Here is an 18644-nt window from a genome sequence, read left to right as displayed (position 1 = left end):
GCTAGGATCTGAGAATGCATTCAGAGCTACATTGAATTTTTACTGTGTTCTGACTGAACTGGAAGAATCTAGGACACAAGCAGAATGTGGCTGCTAGATGTACGAGTTCTCTTCCCTTTGCTGTCCACTGTTTTGATACAGATATGACTTGCGAGTTTTAGTGGTGAAAGTTGGCAGAGCATCCCATCTGAAATGCCTGTTTATTTCTGCCCAGTCTTTACACCCTTTCTTCGGGCATCACTGTCTAATCACTCCTTGAGAATGTCTGTTAGGCCACCCACGCATTTATGGAGTCTGAGTTTTTATATTATTTTCTGTGCTGTTTTCTCAATGTAAGGCAGCTTGCTTGCTTTTTTTTTCCCTCTATTGTATCAAAACTATATAATTCAGAGTAGGACTAAGAGCTTGATGCTTTTCCTGATGCTAACCTTGACTGGGAAGCTGCACTTAGTAAGACTGATTACTCTGAATCACTTTGGTGAACATACAGCCTTCGTGTATCTCCCAAGATGAATGTCTTCAAAAATGCAGTGGTGGCTGCTGCTTTATATGTAAAAGGAAGTGCTGTATTTTCATCTTCCAGGATGTAATGGTTTATCTTCCTCTGAAGAGAACAGTTCAGATTTCTCAACTGCCTGAAAATATAGGCTCATGTCTTTGAACCTTCTGCAAGAATTTCTGATTATAAATGTTTATGGGCATAAGTTCTCTTGTAACTGCAAAAATAGTGAAAGATTTGTTGGACAAATGAGAGATATGTGTGATGAAAGTGTGTCTTCTATGTAGCTTGGGAATTAGGTCTTGCTTGTAGTACAGGGAATACCAGTACACTAGTCCTAACAAAGTGAAAACTCTTCTGCTCTATTCCCATCAATCTAGGTGCTGTAACCAATAAAGAAGTTCCTTGTGTTTGTTTCCACATTGTCTGGAAAAAGAGGAGGAACTTCCTGCACAGCCAGTACTAAAATTATACTATTCTTCTTTCTGCTTATTTTTTAAATGTTGAATATAAAATGCATTAGGCAAAAGATGAGGCTGAGCCTAGCTCTTCCACATCCTGGCTAAACATGATGTTTTATTAAGAAATACACTTTAAAAAGAAAATTAAGAGGATAGATGGACTCAGAAAGGATGGCTTATGGGTGCAACGAAAAACGCTGCACATTACTTCCTACATTTTATTACTTACAGATTTAGTGGTATGAGACCCTTCAGCTTTTGTGAAACCCATTCTCAAACGCTGTCAAGATGCGCTGCAGAAAGCTATAAACAGGCTAGTGATTGGACAAGGGGGAATGATTTCAAACTGAGACAGGGGAGGTATAGGTTAGATATTAGGAGGAAGTTTTTCACACGCACTGGAACAGGTTGCCCAGGAGGCTGTGGATGCCCCATCCCTGAGGGCATTCAAGGCCAGGCTGGATGTGGCTCTGGGCAGCCTGGTCTGGTGGTTGATGACTCTGCACATAGCAGGGGTTTGAAGCTAGATGATATTTGTGGTCCTTTTCAACGCAGGCCATTTTATGATTCTATGATTTTATGAGTTAGTTTTTTCATAGTATGAGTTACAATATTTTTGAAGTTAATAATGTTTAGTGAAGTTAAATTCACCTCTAAATATCTATGTGTGTAAATTATTTTGATGTTCGTGATCACTGGTTGTGATATTCACACTGTTGCAGAAGGGGCCAAGCCCAGTGCAAATGAGTGAGTGAAGAATTTGACTACTGCTATACAGCAGGTGTATTTGGGTTGCAGGAAGTACAGTTCACTTCCTCCCCTCTTACAGGGAAGAAAGTGGTAGGGTAGATAAATGACGAACTGTTATCTGTTCTGAGCAGCTGATAGGATAGGATAAGATAGGATAACCAAAAGTGATAAATTTGTATGCTGAAAGAGGAGCAGATGTCAATTAAGACAGTTTGTCTGGACTTTTGGTGCAGATTCTGTGGTTTGTGTCAGCAGTATGGGCTGGTCAGACAGCCTGCTTGTGAAATTTGGTGTTGCCTGACATCATTATTTGTTAGGTATTAGAACTGGGAAAATAAAAAACAGGGTTTTAATCATTTACGCAAATCTGAATTGGATTTTTTTGTTATAAGTAACTACATGCCATTTTATGTTGTCACTTCTTAAATGAGAGTCATAGAATTATAGAATCATTAAGCTTGGAAGAGACTTTTAAGGTCATCTCGCTCAACCATCAACCTACTGTCACCATCCCACTAAATTGCATCTTTAAGTTCTACATCTGCGTGTTTCTTGTACACATCCAAGGGTGGTGACTTCACCACCTCCCTGAGCACCCCTGTTCTACTCTTTCAGAGAACAAATTTTCCTAATGTGCAATCTGAACCTTCCCTGGTGCGCCTCAGTGTCTTTCTTATAGTGAGGAGCCCAAAACTACGTAGCACTCAGGGTGCAGCCTCACCAGAGCTGAGTACGGAGGAACGATCACCTCCCTGCTCCTGCTGGCTGCACTATTTCTGATACAATCCAGGATGCCATTGGCCTTCTTGGCTACCGGGACATACTGCTGGTTCATGTTCAGCCAGCCATAAACTGACATCCCCAGATCCTTTTCCTTCTCACAGACTTCCAGCCACTCTGCCCCAAGCATTGCCTGGGTTATTGTGAGCAAAGTGTCAGACCCAGTACTTATTCTTCTTGACCTTCAGCCCATTGGCCTCAGCCCACTGATCCAGCCTGTCCAGGCCCCTTTGCAGGGCCTTCCTGATCTCAAGCAGGTTAATGTTTCCTCCCAACTTGGTGTCACCTGCAAACTTACTGAGGGTGCATTCAATCCCATAGTCCAAATCACTGATAAAGTTATTAAACAGGGCTGGCCCCAGCACTGACCCCCGGGGAACACCACTAGTGCCTGGTCGCCACCTGGATTTAACTCCATTCACCACCGTTTGTGCCTGGCCCTGCAGCCAGTTCTTTAGTCAGTGAAGAATACAGCTTTCCAGGCCATGAGCTGCCAACTTCTCCAGGAGAATACTGTGGGAGACAGTGTCAAAAGCTTTACTAAAGTATACGTAGGCTACATCCACAGCCTTTCCCTCATCCACTAGGCAGGTCACCTGATCATAGAAGATTATCCAGATTTACCAATCCTCTGTTTGAGAGAGGAAGAGCTGTTGAAAAACACCAGTGAGTCTACTTCTGAGCTTGTGTTAATTTGCCTTGAAAAAGACAAATAGTAGAAATGAGTTATTTTCACATAATGCCTCATCTCTGGCTTGCCTTTCCATTCTTGTTTTGCTCTTTTAATAGTTTTTTAAAAATGGGTTTATTGTTCTACATCTTGAAGTCAATATTTCCACACTATTTTTCTGTATTGTACTGTGTTCATCCTGAAATACACAGTTGATAGTTTACCAGAACGCAAATGTGTAGATATGGAAAGGCATGGCTAAGCTTAGTGAAAGAAGAAAAAGTATTTCAATCACAAACTGGAGCTCCAGAACATCAAAGCTTTGGAAAGTTTGGTCAGGTTCACTCATGTATGGCTTGTGTCACAACTAAGTATCTTTTTAAAAAGCCATACATCTGAAAACCAAAAAGTAGAAGGGAAGAAGCAACTGGACAGGAGGAAAACAAAGCTCCACACACAGCCATATTTAGGAAGTGTAAACATCATAGGTTTGGGGAGAAAGGCTTTGTGCTGTAAAAGATTTTTCCTTGAAACTAATTAACTCTATGTTCATATCAGTATTCATTTACCTTTACTTTGGGAAGACTTCTGAGATCCTGTTAGCCCATCTTAGCTGCTTCAGTGTTTGTGAGTTAAGCAGGATCTAGCCTTGCTGTGCTTATGGTTGTGCCTACTAACTTGAGAGGCTGAGAGACTTTCTCTGATCATTTCTGATGGATAGCATTATTATTGTTAGAAGTGGAAAGGCTGCTAACTGCAGAGTTTATTTACCTGTCTTCTGGGAGGAAGGTGGCACACGGTTGTCCATCTAAAGGCTCTGTAAATATTTAAGCAACACTATAGTGAGGTACGAGGCAAATTCCCTTTGAAATATTTTATCTTCAATATAGAAGGCATACATAAGCCTATTTTGAGAATAAGAGTCCTTTGTATTCTATATGCTTCTTTTTTTCCAAAAGATTATTTATACTGTTCCAATCTGGCTTCCTTCCCCAGCCCCTGTAGGCAAAGCCACCAGTGGTTGTGACCTTTTATACAGAACTTCTTTTGAGAACAGAGGAGCCCCATCAGTGCGGTGAGAGCAAAATGTGGTGTTTGGTCTCTGCAATTCTTCCACAAAGTCATTCTTTGTGGATCTAGCCTGTACATCAGAGAGAATTTTATCTAAACCGATTTAACATTAGGGAGGAGGGTTAAACAGCACTGGTATTTTTATATGTAGAGGTTAGTAATTTATCACTACAAGTTTTACAATACATTAATTATCAGAACAATTGGGTCTATTGAATGGATCTGAAGCAAAAGCCACATGTTATCAGATTAAATTTAGAGTTGTGTAATTTTCTCATAGCCCTTCCCTTGGAAGCCCTGCTGCTTCCTGTATATGATGAGGTCTGGCAGCGAGGTTAACCCTGACCCCTGAGTGTTCTATATGGACTTGTTCATTTTTGCCACATTCTTTCAGTTTAAATTTAGATTTGCTGGTAGCTATTACGCCTATTGCAACAAGCTTCGTGGGCAAAACACTGGAACAAATATATATGCCTTTTATCATAGATGTTTTTGCTGAATAAGATTAGTGAAGAACACTTGAAAGCTGAGAAACAGTGCAGAAGCCTTTGGTCCTAAAAGACGCAAATAGTTGAATGTCTGGAATATATTTACTTCTCAATCTAAGAAATGAACAAATAATTGTATAGGTGATGGACTATTATTGTGTACACAGTTTTTACCTTTGTAAGTTGTTATTGGTAGCAGTGAAATTTGAGCTGTGTATGTGAGCACAAATTCTGGATATAAAAGTGTGTGCAACAAAAACCTTGAGATTGCTGTTCAGAAACAAGTTGTGACTGCAGGAGGATTTTGAGTTAGGCTTATCACTAGAAGTGTCTTGTCAATAGCTGTGAAGCATAACAGCTGCAGTAATAACTGCTTGAAGTTTAAGGAAGTGTGTACCACTTAGTTATGTATTAACACAGAGATTAATACCTCTTTGTTTTATGTTTTTCATCTTTTTTATTGTGTAGAAAACCACATGGAACTTGAGAAATCCACTTGACAGAGCAGTTCACATTCAAGACTCACATGTCATTCTCTGCTTAATATATCATGGGCTTCACAGACAGGGTCACTCTGCCTTGAAAAAAAAAGCATTTAACAAGGGATTCTCTGGTCTTATTTTCTAGTACTGTTCATCTGCCCAGAGTTGTCCAACATGTGACATACAAAAAAATATTCCCGTAATGCATTTTTGTCTCTAAACTTCGCAGGTTCTTCAGTCAGTATTCCCATGCTCAGTGAGTGACTCCAACAAATAAAGAAGGCCTTGAAAGTGTAGGAAAGAAGTGTTCTCCCCGAGCACGTTTTTAGGGAGAGAAACTGAATAAAAAGGCCCTCCATTATTAGATACTTTCGACTCCCATTTTTTCCCTCCTGACGGGCAAGATACAAAAACCTTCCAATGCTCTGACCCCACTGCCTCTGCAGTTGCCATGGACAGGATACTCTGAAATTCTGAGTGTTTCTATCGAGTCCAACCCAGTTCCCGGGGCGAAACACTGAGAGGCTATGTTCCTCCTGAATGGATTAGGCAGAATTTATTCTCTTGTTGGAAGTCCTACTGTGTGAGCTGTATATTTCTGAATGTAAGTAGCATCATGTTTCAACAGGAATTTCAGGCAACCTTTGAAATACGTAGCCAATCAGCGTTTATTCCAAGTGGCACTTTTGTGCTGGATTTCCAATTAGTCAATGGTATTTGTTAAGTAGGCCCGTTTAGCTTTATCTTGAAGGATAATGAAAACCCATCTTTTTCCTCATCCCCTTCATTCGGTAAACACAATATAGAGTCTTACTGAACTAGAAAGGATGGAACTTAATGGAGAAAAATAGGAGAGGTATAGTACAGGGAAACTCTACGGAACTTGAATTTTTAAGAAATAACTATGGTTTGAGTTCAGTTACTGTAAAAGAAGAAATTTTTAAAAATAGATGACTCATTTAGAAGTGTTACAGAGTATTGATGAATGCTGGAAGTATTGGTCCAGTAGATATGTTTGTGAAGGCAGCAGCCAAATGTGCCTCTTAATGAAGCTGTACTGTAACATTTTATCTCATACATGAATTATTGCATGCACTTGGAATCTTCATAATATTCTTAAGCCTTTCTTAGTCTCTCCATGATTTTCCATCTTTGCTTTTTTTTAATGGAAAATTCTAAATAATTGAGGTACTTCTCTAAACCACCGAAATACTGAAATTACAGAGACTGTTTTGCACTTGTGTAAATCTCTCCCACTTTTTAATGAACTGAAAACTAAAAATTCCTAATAGAACTTTCTATGTTTGTCACACACCACATACGATTTTTGCATAGCTCACTGAAGTCAAAACACATTACATTCATTTTTGTATGTAATTGCTCCCTCAGAATTGTTTACCACTGCTAAGAAACTACATTCTTACAGCTTCTTTTGTTAAATTACATTTAAACAGCTTTGAGAACCAGAGCTTCCTATTTATTTTTGACAGATTTTCTACATTCATTTTTGCTGAGTTTGTTTGTGGATGTTTTTTGATCATTCTTTAGTATTGGAAAGATCAGTTCTTGAGGAAGCCTAACCAGAGGAAAATGTAGAATCTTAACTTGTTTAGAAATGAGTACTGTAGAGATGCAACAACACATTTCCCATATAAGTTCACTTCACTCAGAAAGGATTCCACATGCTGAGTGTCTTTCGATACTCATTTTCTGTAGAACACCCTGTGTTTTACTTTAAGATATTTGGGAAGACACTGAGAAGTAATCACTTAATCTGTTTAATTGTAATAGCTACAGACTTGAAATAGAGGTTAACACTTTTAGCAGCATTTCAGGAAGAATATTCAGGTAGAGCTCATTAAAAAAAAAATGAAATCATAAATATTTGTAAAATTAACAGTAGAGTTCTTAATTTTCTGTCTTTCAAAGGAATGTCTGCTAAAAGAATATCAGCCTCACTGAAGGGAACATGCTTCTGTAGGTCATGTGGGACAAGGTGTCTGAAGGACTGGGGGCTTATGCATAGTTATAGTGGTGTGGATGTGCAATTCTATTAGAAATTAGGTATGTCAGTGTAGTATTGAAATGAGCCTCATGGATTCTATTTGTAACACTTTGTTCTCCGATGGTGAGCAAATTACAATTTTTTTTGGGTTCTACTTGCTCAGTCTTCATGAGAGAACAAATCTCCACAAAGTTTTGTCAGATGAGAAGAAAAATAATATTATTCTAGCTCCTCCAAGTATTGGGGACAGTTGTTCTGCTGCTTTTGGGATTTTGTCAGATTGGTAATGTAATGTTGTTGTTTGTATGCTCAGACCATTAGAATTGGCTGTTACAATAGGATCTTCCGTGCAAAAATATGTGACGTTTATGGAAGTAAGGGGGATGAAAGAACTAAAGAAGCTTCTGAACAGAGACTAATGAGTGGCCCTGCAGCTGCCCATGGTGACAGGGAGGTAATTGTAGCTGCTTTTCTTTAGGAGTGTCTTCAATGAGGAAAATGAGGCACAATGCAGCAGCATGCACTGAAATTGCTATAAGAACTGTAGAATGATTAAGATTGGAAAAGACCACTGAGATCATCTGGTCCAACTGTGCCCATCAGCCCATCCCAGGGACCCACCCAGCACCAACCCAGGTGCCCATCACCACCATGCCCACTAAACCATGTCCCCGAGAAGGTGCTCTGGGAATATGTAAAAGAGAAAATGCTCAGTGGGAGTCACTAGATGGGACTTTGAGGGAACTAAGGTAAATACAAGTATTTTTTTGACAGCTGCACTGCGGTTGTTTAAAGTTTCCTTTACATGGTGAAGCAGTTTAGGCAAAAAGAGAAAATGTATGCATGAAAACAAAATATTGGCAAGGGGCAATGGGCAGAAGCTGGAACACAGTAAGTTGCACACAAAGACAAAGAGGAACATCTTTACCATGAGAGTGATGGAGCCCTGGAGCAGGCTGCCCAGTGAAGTTGTGTTGTATCTTTCTATGGAGATATTCAAGACCCATCTAGATGCCTACGTGTGTGACCTGCTGTAGGGAACCTGCACTAGCAGGGGATCGGACTCAATCTCCAGAGGCCCCTTCCAACCTCTAAAATTCTGTGATTCTGTGTGATCCTGTGAAAACATTTTGACCATCCAGGCAGATTTTCTTAATGGATAAGCAGAAGAAAGCTACAAGACTTAGTCTGGATTCATAGGAAGGAATAAAATACTGTGTACATGATAACTTTCAGTCTTCTGATCCTTCAGATCCTTACTGATAGTATGCAATCAGTGAAGATGCTAAAATAGAAACAGCCTAAGAAGACGTTAAAGTTATTTTGGTTCTTGGTCTTGGTCACGCTTAGTTTGAGCTGGCAGTAATTCACTCAAGATGAAGTGTTAGAAAGCCATTCAGATGTGCAGAGGTGGAGTGTGATCACTTGAGTATGTTTCAACAGAAGAGGAGAGGTAATTGAAGCTTTCTAAATGGAGAAAGTTACCCATAGACAGAGAAAACACTGGTTAGCTTTCTTCCAGACAGAAAAATGAGTCTTCAAGCCACAAAAAGCTTGAATGCATTAACATTTAATGTATATTTAATTTCTTTTAGACCCAATCAGAAAGAAGATCGGAATGGTCAGACTCTATGTCATGTCTTATGAAGAAACTGGAACAGCTGAATTTAGATATTGAAGAAGCTCTGAGTGCTAGCTCGTCTCCCTCCAGTACTCCTTCTACCACAAGGAACAAACAACTGGTAGGAATGTGTGTCATATGACACATTTTCTAATATTAGCTATCAGATGTTGGTCAAATAGTAGTTTTCAGATCTCCTTGTGTTTCTGGATTAGTTGAGGAGGTTAGTTTCAAGGATGAAGTAAGTTACCATTTTGATTCAATAACAAAACATTTTGAGATGCTTGGACAACTACAGATCAGATAAACACGAGTGTCACAGGAATTGATTTGCAGGTTTTATGTTATGGCCTAAAGTATTCAGAGCTACTTTTTAGGGGGGAATGTGGCTCTTGATTGCATTTGACACAGTTTCTCAAGGTAGAATATTGTGAAATTGAAAGTTCAATATTAGTGTATTCACACATGTCATATTTATATCAAGACACAAAAGCAAGGAAGACACTATATATCTTCATTAAGAGTTAAATTAGTATTTTTTGTATTTCTTTCAGAGATGCATTCCTGTATTTAAGGATGCTTTATGGTGGCAATTTTTGTCAGTTAAGGCAAACTGTTACCAAAGCTTTTAATTTGAAGGCAAATGGGATTAAGAAGGAATAATACAATTTTAGCATTTTTTTAACAAGTGAGATGCTTTTTTTATAGAAATGAGTAACTGGAGGAGGAACAGTGTGAGAAGTAGGAGTGTTTGCTCTCTACTTTAGGCTGTGATTAAAATCAGTTCTTAAGATAGAGTTGTTTGGATTTGCAGCTCCACATGTTGGTGCTGGCATGAAATTCCTGGAAATTATGCTTGTTTGAAGCTTTTCCCATCACTGCTGCTACACTTTGTAAAAATAAATTCCTTAAGTAAACATCTGTGCAGGTTACGGTGTCCCTCAAGCTGGGGAGTTCAGAATCCTGCATCTTTCAGTGTTGTATTTTGCAGTATGCTTTTCCATATTCTGCAGTGACAGTGTTAGAAAATTGTCATGCTTGTCCCTCATTTCTTTCTTTCTGTACATTAGCAAGTCAGAACCAGCTTTTTCCAGCTAAATTTGTTTCATCACTCCTTTATCTCCGCTTGCCCATCTGTTAATGGACAGTATTCTGTGTTCTTGTAGGAAACTGCTCAGTGGCTTTTGTCAAAATGCCATGGCAATGTATTCTGCTTTTCTGCCTGAAAGAGAGACCCAAGCCATCAGAATTCATGTACTTTCCTTTGTTAGCCAGTCAGATTTTGTTAACTGGTGATTCAGGCACCATTTTATGATTTTATGACTGTGCCTATTCTCCTAAGGGAAAAGCCAGTTTGGTTAGACAAAGGTGTTTGTAATCAAATAATTTCTCAGGAAGTGAATTATCTGCCCTAATTTAAACATCTAAGAGTTAGTTACCTTTAAATGAGTTGACCTTAATGCCATTGTGGCCAGTAAGATAAATGGTACCCTGGCATGGCCAGCAGCTTGTGGGAGATTGTCTGATCTGGTGAAGCCGTATGTGAAGTACTGTGTCCAGTTCTGGCTCCTCGGTTCAAGAAAGACAGGGAACTTCTAGGCATAGTCCAGTGGTGGGTTACGAAGGTGGTTAGGATCTTGCAGCATCTCCCTTGTGTGGAAAGGCTGAGAGACCTGGGGCTGTTCAGCGTGGAGCAGAGTGAGATGGGGTCTTATCAAGGCATACTTATAAACATTTCATGGGCAAGAGTCAAGAGAATAGGGCCATGCTCTTTTTGGTGGTGCCCAATGACTGGACAAGGGGCAATGAGCATGAACTGGAACATATGGAATTCCATATAAACATGAGAAAAAAAATTATTTACTGTGAAAGTGGCAGAGCATTGAAACAAGCTGCTAAGAGAGGTGGTGGAGTCTTCTCCTGCAATATTCAAAACCCACCTGAACGCTCTTCTGTTTAACGTAGGGAACCTGCTTTGAAGGCAGACTAGGTGACCTTCAGAGGTCCATTTCAATCCTTACAATTCTGTGATACCCATGTAGTCAAAGAGAAATACATCCTCCTAAACCTCTCCATGAATTTAATATGAAGAAATTGAATTTGGGAAATCTCAAAGCAACAGTTGCAGCAAGGAAAAAAGAAAACAAACAGAGATTTTGTACAGCTACGTGACTAACTTTTATCAGTCCATCCCTCTTGGTCCATATTTCTTTATATAACTTACAATTTTTTCCATTGGATGTTTTACTCCTTTCATTCATAATGAAACTTCAATAGGAAGAAGGTCAATTTCAAACATATGTTTACTAGCACAGGTTTTTATCCTATTTTCACTACATAAAGTAGGAATTGAAATGAGGAACAATGATTAAAAAGAGATCTGAGAAGTATTCACAAATGCAAGACCAACTAGTAGATCCAAGTTCTCAGAAGTATGTGACTACTGCATGAGTTTTTGCCACATTGTTGCTCCCAAAATTGGTCTCTTTGGTGTGGGCAGTTTTAAATAGATGACTGTATTTGTTTGGTATGGCAAACGTTATATCTGAGGTATACATTCATAATTTAATCACTGGGTTCATGTAGTGAGTCAGTATATTTTCACCCTGTTCATGACAGCCTGTCCAGTGCCTCAGCACCCTCTGAGTAAATTATCTCCTCCTGATGTCTAAACTACATCTCCCTTTTTTTTTTTAGTTTAAATCATTCCCCTTTGTCTGAGTCAGTCTCCCTTGTGTTTATAAGGGCTCCCTTCAAGCCCTGGAAGGCCCCAGTGAGGTCTCTCCAGGGCCTTCTCTTCTCCAAACTGAACAAGCTCAACTCCCTCAAGTTTTCTTCACAGTAGAAGTGCTCCAGCCCTCTGATTTGCCCTTCTCTGAATCCTCTCCAAAAGCTTTGCATCCTTCCTATTCTGAGGCCCGCACACCCAGATGCAGAACTCCAGATGGGGCCTCATGAGACAGAATAGATGAGGACAATCCTCTCCCTCTCCCTGCTGGACACCCCTCTTTTGATGCAGCTCAGGATACTGTTGGCCTTCTGGGCTGCAAGAGCACACTGCTGGCTCATGTCCAGCTTCTTGTCCATCAGGACTCCCAAGTCCTTCTCCACAGAGTTGCTCTCAAGGAGTCCTTCTTCCAGCCTTCGACCCAAGTGCAGCACCATGCATTTGACCTTGTAGAATCTCATTATATTCACATGGGCTCAGTTTTCAGGTCTGCCCAAGTCCCTCATGATGACATCCCTTCCTTCTGTTTTTTTAAGCTGCGCCACTCAGCTTAGTGTCATCAGCAAATTTGAGGGTCCCACTGTCTGTGTCATTGACAGTGATGTTGATGAGAACTGGTCCCACTTGTGACCAACCTCTAGCAAGACACAGAGCCATTGAACCACTCAGCCAGCCTTATGCACTGAGTACTTCACTCTTAAAATCTGTATCTCTCCGATTTAGAGAAAAGAATGTGGTATGGGACCATATCAAAAGCTTTATCAGCAGAGGGAAAACAGCCTTACTGTAAGCAACGTTTCACTTATTTGATATATTTCTTTCATTTACTTTTGATGTCTAACACTCATTTTCACTACAGAAAAACAACAACAACAACAACAACAAAAAAACAGTGGATTTGAAGAAGTAAAATAACATTTTTTAGTTTTAGTCATTCATCATTCATGGAGAGTGACAGGGAAATTCTGTTTGATTGCAGTTACCCTGTCTAATATTAGCGAGCTGACTCTTGCTGAACAAAACTTAACTTACACATTCTCTCAATTATTCTGTAATAATATATTACCTACAAACGTTTTTGGACCGCATACTGAATCTTTTGTGAGCTTTGCAAAGCCTTCTCATTTTAAAGTCTGCAGAATATTCTAGCTGGGAACTATGCAGTTATAGACCAGCAGCAAATTTGTCCTCTTGTCAGCAAATGGGCTGGCTTTGACTGCAAATTACTGCCTAGGGCTGCTATGTAGTGTACCCATGATCCTGATTCTCTGATTGATCCCAACACAAATCCTGCTGGATTGCAGTTTGGCTTGCTCCTTGTTCACACACCTCATTGGGTTTTTTTTAGACAAATTAGTATACGTGGGGGAATGCTGTGCAAGTTCTCTTGTTTGTATTGAATTTAGTGTGACCAGGTACACATGGGTCCTATATATTTTATTTTTTTCTTAAGTCCCATTTTAGATCATTTATCTTTTAAAAATTTGTATGGAAGTAAAGCTAGTAAGTAAAACCTCCTGGGCCCTGGGGGACAAGGAAAAGAGGATTTAAAGGTTCAGAGTAGGTAAGTTCAGGATCTTCAATTAAGTTAAATAAAAGAACGTAGAATCATGACTTTCAGTCAAATGACAGTTGTAAATAAATCAGATCATATATTGTCTAATGCGGAGATTATTCAGTTCCTTGATATTCAGGAAGATTCATTCTCCAGTTTTATCTCCTAGCTGTTAAGGAAGCCTCTTTACCCCAAGATGTAAGAATGATGCAGCGTGCATTTTTAAGAAAAAAGAGGCAAAAGGTCTACTTCACATCACAAGGGAAAAAAAATGTTTTAAAAAGATAAAATTCCAATATTTTTATCTTGCAGTTCACATTTAAAATATTTATGGCTTGCATTTATTTACAGGGTTTTTAAAATTCTCTTACAGTGCCCTGTTCAAGTGGAGACAAGCTCTTACAGAGATCATCAAGGAAAAGGATTGTGGAAGCACAGAAGTGCAGACTACCAGGATTTGGACTGCTTACCTTACCCAGTATCAACTGGAGCACGGCCTAAACCTTTTGTAAGTAGCTGCTGAACACTCTCTGACTCTGAGATATTAAAAGCTGCTCCGAAAGTAATGCCTTCTATTCATTTCTGTGGAAACTACAGCAGATACAGTGAGCACAATCACACTATTTGATAGAGCAAATTCTCAGCTACGAAACACTGTTTTTCAACATAGTCAACATTAGCTTTGCATTTTCATCAGCAATGAACAAGAGCCCGTATGTTGCACTTGTAAGAATCTACACAAGCAGAGGTGACCCACTGTTGTCACCACTGCTGAAATGCACCACTCACTTCCTCACTGTGCACATGTCCACTGTTTGATCTCCATAAATGTTCAGCAAGCATCAGTGGACATCAGTGTGTGTCATTTTTTCTGGATGGAAGAATTCAGCGACACTCCTTTGCTTCATCCACACTTCTGTGTCAGACGCCGTTCTGTCAGACTGCCCATCTGCTGCCACCTGTCACACGTCAATAGCAAGTAGTGGAATAACGGTGGGAAGGTTCATTCCCTACTGCCCTGCCACCATCATCTGCCTCTCATGTCATGGACCAACATAATTAAGCAGGAGGCATTACTTTCAGAACAGTCTTGACTGGAGGAGTCCGGTATGCATAATGAGCACAGATTAACAGAAAGTTAATTCAGTATTTGGTTTCCAGGGCCGTGGGATTCATCTCACCTGATGCTGGACAACTATAACGTAGAGTTCTACATCTGAACCATTTACTTGAACTGCCATTATAATCAGGGGAAACATGCTTTTCTGACAAGTAAATGGTTTTATCTGGAGGTTACATGTGATGGATTCTAGACATCAATGCCACTGTTGCATCTTCTTTGCTGATTTTAGCATTACTCTCTTGTGATTTTTTATCTGGATGTACCACCCTAGTCTAGAGTTCTGAGTTCTTGGTGAGTGAAAGTGTTCAATTCTGGTGGTTTACTTAAGCCATATTTCTAAACAAGAATAGCAGTATTTATTTTGTTTCTTTTGAGGTTGACGCTGTAATCTGCACTTAGTCTGTTAAACCCGTTAGAGGCATTTCCCAAACGGTTTTGATTCACTTCATCAGTAGCTAAATGTTGTTCTATTTCTGCATGTGAAAGTAAGCAATTATAGGATCTGTGCCTTAGATCCAAAATGCAAATATTTTTGCCACTCATCTGTGAATTATTTGAGTGTCAGCGGTATCCATTCACATCACACACCATAAAAATGCCTGCATTTCATAGAGTAAAAGGTAGTTTTGGTACAGTGTCTTTTCTTTGATGGGGCCAACACTGGATCTTCAAGAAAGCAGTGTCAGAACAGAGTAAGCAGGTAGCATGCCATCTCAGCTTCCTGCAAGGTGTTTATTGTGCAGACTCTTTGAAATCAGATGTTATATCATGCTTTGTAATTAATAGCATCCCAGAGTGGATTTTTTTTGCCATTACTTGTATTTTATTCCTTTGAAATACAGAGCATTTTGTAGCAGTAAGTTCTAAAGTTTAACTGTGGAGAATGCGGGGAGAGAAAAACTGCTGTTTTTTTTCTGACTTTGCTGCTGGATCATTAATTTGCTCTTTATTCTTGTACTGTGAAAAACTGAGTCCTAGGAATCATGCAAGTAGTAGTGTGGGACTGCATGTCTTTGACAGTGAATTTTATCTGTTTATCTTATTCAGTTTCATAAGGCTCTTCTGCAGCAGGTGACAGCCAATTTTTGTTTTGATTAACATCTGTAATTCAGTATCATCAGAAAATATCCACTGTTATTCTTCCATTTTCCTGATTGTTTATGCGTATTGGACAGACATTTGTTAAAGTGCCAGGTAATAGCAGCCACTGTAAAGGAAAGCAACCGATTATTAACTTATAAAAAGAAAAAGAAAACTAAGAGTTCATTTATCAAAGCAAAGATGCTTGTATTTCCTGGTATCTTTCTTCGTTTTCCTCCCTGACAGCAGAATAAGCCTGTGATAAATCACTTCCTCAGAAAGGAAAGTGGAAGTGAAATTTCTAAAATGGAAGCTCACTGTGTCAACCAGATCACCTGTATCTACATGATCACTGGAAGAACATGTCTAGACTCCTGGGCTGTGACCTCCAAAAGCCATACTAGCAGTTTCCCATTAGGCAGTGTTACTATGTGTGTGTTTATTCTGCCCTTAAGCATATTTTCTGGCATTTTTCTGCCATGGATATCAGTCCTACTTGCATTGCTTCCACAAGCAGCTTCAGAAACACTGTCAAATATTGGCGTGTGTGTGCTACCCTCCATTCCTCTGGTCTTGAAGCCAGTAGCATTTAGCAGTAATTACTCATTGAATTATAGCTCAGTAGTTCTCTTTCTCTTGATAATGTTCTTGCTTCAAGTTATCTTCTCATTCTCCTTACACAATAAATTTGCTGTTTTCCATTTCTGAAAAAGCATAAACATTTGTACTAGTTCTAGTTGGAATATATAGTAGCATTTAGTAAAGAGAAAGGAATTTGTCAGCTTTGTTTGTGCTTCACCTGGGTGGAATGTTTAGGCATGTACAAGTATCATTGCTTAACTGCCCTCCCACCAATACTGTGTAAATACTTTTGAAGTGGTATTACAGTAATACTGTTGTTTGGCTAGAAGTGTGTGGGACACAAATCTTTATCTGCACAATCCATATATTTTATCAGACAAATTTGTGATGCTATAGTAACAGCAATGTAATGCAAAAAGTACCACTGTTGCTTAGGGTGCTGTCTCATCTAGAAACTTACCAAAAGCACAGCCATTCTTTAGAAGCTAATGGTCTGTTTTTAGCATTGGACAGTGCTTTAAATTAGAGATAAACATTGAAAATTAATGTTTGCAGATTCCATTCAAGAGAGCAGATCATTTCACTTCTTCCTTCCAAGTGCTGCTTTTGGTGTATGTAGTGTATTTCAGGCAGATACAAATAATGCCATGTCTAGATCCAGACATTCTTTCGTACTCCTTTGTCATAGCTCTCTAATAACTGAGCTTCCACCATTTTTCCTTTAAGACTTATCTATATTTTCAAAAAAGGGCACATCAAAATCACTTTTGTTATGATGAAGAGAATGGAAAAAAGGCATATTTCCTTTTGCATTGCCCTGAGATTGCTTACATTTAACCCACAGATCCAAGTGTTATAGTACATAACTTGAGAATAACACAGAGATAAATGGGACTGGTTGTGTTTTGGTGAGCTGGATTTTTCTTCTCTTCCAGTCTTTTATGAGTTTGGAAGTCAAAAAGACCTTATCTGTCTCATCTCCCCAGGAACTACACAGAAGCTCTTACACCCAGGCACTTAGAAAACCAAATATTCTACAGTTTATTGTGATTAGCAAATATAGCCAAGGAGATCAGTGTTAGAAATTAGCGGGGATGTAGAAATTTAGGAATAATAGGTGCGAAATTATGCTGGACACAGTTCAATTCTCATTAGAAGACCTAGCTGCACACTTTCATGGTTTCTAACTGTGCTGGCAGCTTAAAATGAAACAGTGAAAATGAAATTAAAACCTTCTATACTGGTAACAAGGTGGGCTTTTGCCTTTATCAGAGGTAAGTCTGCATTTATGCCTCCTTCTTAAGTACAGTTGATGAGCAGTTTTGATTTCTTAAGCTTTAGTTCTACAATTTGGTTGATTAATTAGAGTACTAAAACTAAATGTTTTACAGCTTTTAGTCTTGTTTTAATCTGGCTTCTCGGTTTGTTTCACTGTTCAGCTGCATAAATGTGCATGCCAGAGAGGGGAGAAATGTGCAAGAGGGGGGAAAAAAGGATGGAAATAATATGGTGAGTTGGTTCTTTCAGTATCAGTGCCAGCTTAGCATAGTTTAAACTGTGGAACTTGACTGTGCTAAGCCACTTGATTCAGGAAATGGGATACAAAACAGTGCCTTGTAACCTACATGACTGAGAGGTGTTTGTGATTATTTTAAGAAAATGTTATTCTTTTTTTGCTGAGAAATATTGGTTGATGCTATAAGCAGTGTTTCAGAGTTCAGGTCAGAGGTTCCAGAGATGTCTGATATCTTCTGACATTGTTTAGAAATATAAAACTAATAATACTATAATCTATGACTAGAGTAGTTATTATCTCTCTGGAGACAATCTGTTGCCTGCCTGCCCTCTGACACTGTCTGAGGCCAGAAAAATCCAAAAGTAAAAAACAGCCAAAGGAAAATCAAAGTCATTGTGTTTCCCATCCACTACTTGTTCAATATTGCTGCCCCCCGACCAGCAGGGATCAGAGTTTATTCCATTACTGAGTGTGTGACAAGCTTTTTATGGGGTAGCTGCCACATCCAATGCAGACGTGAAGTCACAGTGTGACAACCCACAACAGCTTGTACTTCTTCTGGGCACACCTTTGGAATTGTAGAATCTTTGCATATTTAGCAACCTTAGGCTGATCTTCCACTCCTCTGTGAAATATGTAAGCAGGATCTTCATGTTACATCCAAGATGAAGCAGTAAGTGTGTATCCTGGTTCTAAGATAAGTTTCATGCTGCCTTTGTTTTGGATATGGTCATCAATTTATCAGTTCACTACACAGTTTTCAGCAGCAGTTATGCCCATTACCTAGTAGGATGTGTTTCCCCAAATGATCAGACAGATCATGCTTCGTTCAGACCTTGCTCCACATTTGAAAAGTTGATAGGAAAGCCCTGAGAAGTCTTGTGTGACCTCTGAGTACTCTTAATCTTACTTCAGAGAGCAATGACCAGTGTTGGGCCACTTTGTGCAATCCATGAAGTGCAAGAAGATGAGATAAGAAGCCTAGACTAGAGTGAGAGACAGGTCTGGTGCTCCATTTTCTCAAAGAAATTGTATGCTTGAAGACACAATTACTTGGCTTTGCTGGAGCTGGAGATTGCTGTCTGTACTTAAGTGCTTGTACAAGTAGCATAGCTTCTGCAAGTAGGAAACACAAAGTTCTTCATAGAAATCAGGTTCACACTGACTTTCTGAAAATCATGCTGGTTGTTAGCAGCACGATCCACAACAGGATCTAGACACAGTTCCAGACCT

General features: G+C 39.3%; 1 protein-coding gene across 3 annotated transcripts in view; it reads left to right on the top strand.

Moving 5' to 3' along the window:
• The window catches only part of STARD13 (StAR related lipid transfer domain containing 13), a gene marked incomplete at both ends in the record, with an annotated part of 251320 nt that overhangs the window by 23940 nt on the left and 208736 nt on the right, over positions 1-18644 (top strand). Inside the window, 2 exons of one of the 3 annotated variants that reach the window (XM_079549504.1) lie at positions 8802-8948; positions 13484-13618. In XM_079549504.1, the coding sequence (XP_079405630.1) occupies positions 8802-8948; positions 13484-13618 (282 nt within the window). Of the gene's footprint in view, positions 1-8801; positions 8957-13461; positions 13619-18644 lie in introns of those variants that run through there. The other 2 variants (XM_079549507.1, XM_079549508.1) reach the window with 2 other exon arrangements.

This window comes from Tetrao urogallus (genome assembly GCF_951394365.1).
Source record: "Tetrao urogallus genome assembly, chromosome: 1".
Lineage (NCBI taxonomy): Eukaryota > Metazoa > Chordata > Aves > Galliformes > Phasianidae > Tetrao > Tetrao urogallus.
The sequence above is the reverse complement of the archived record's forward strand: the minus strand, read 5'-3'. Positions and strand labels throughout refer to the sequence as shown.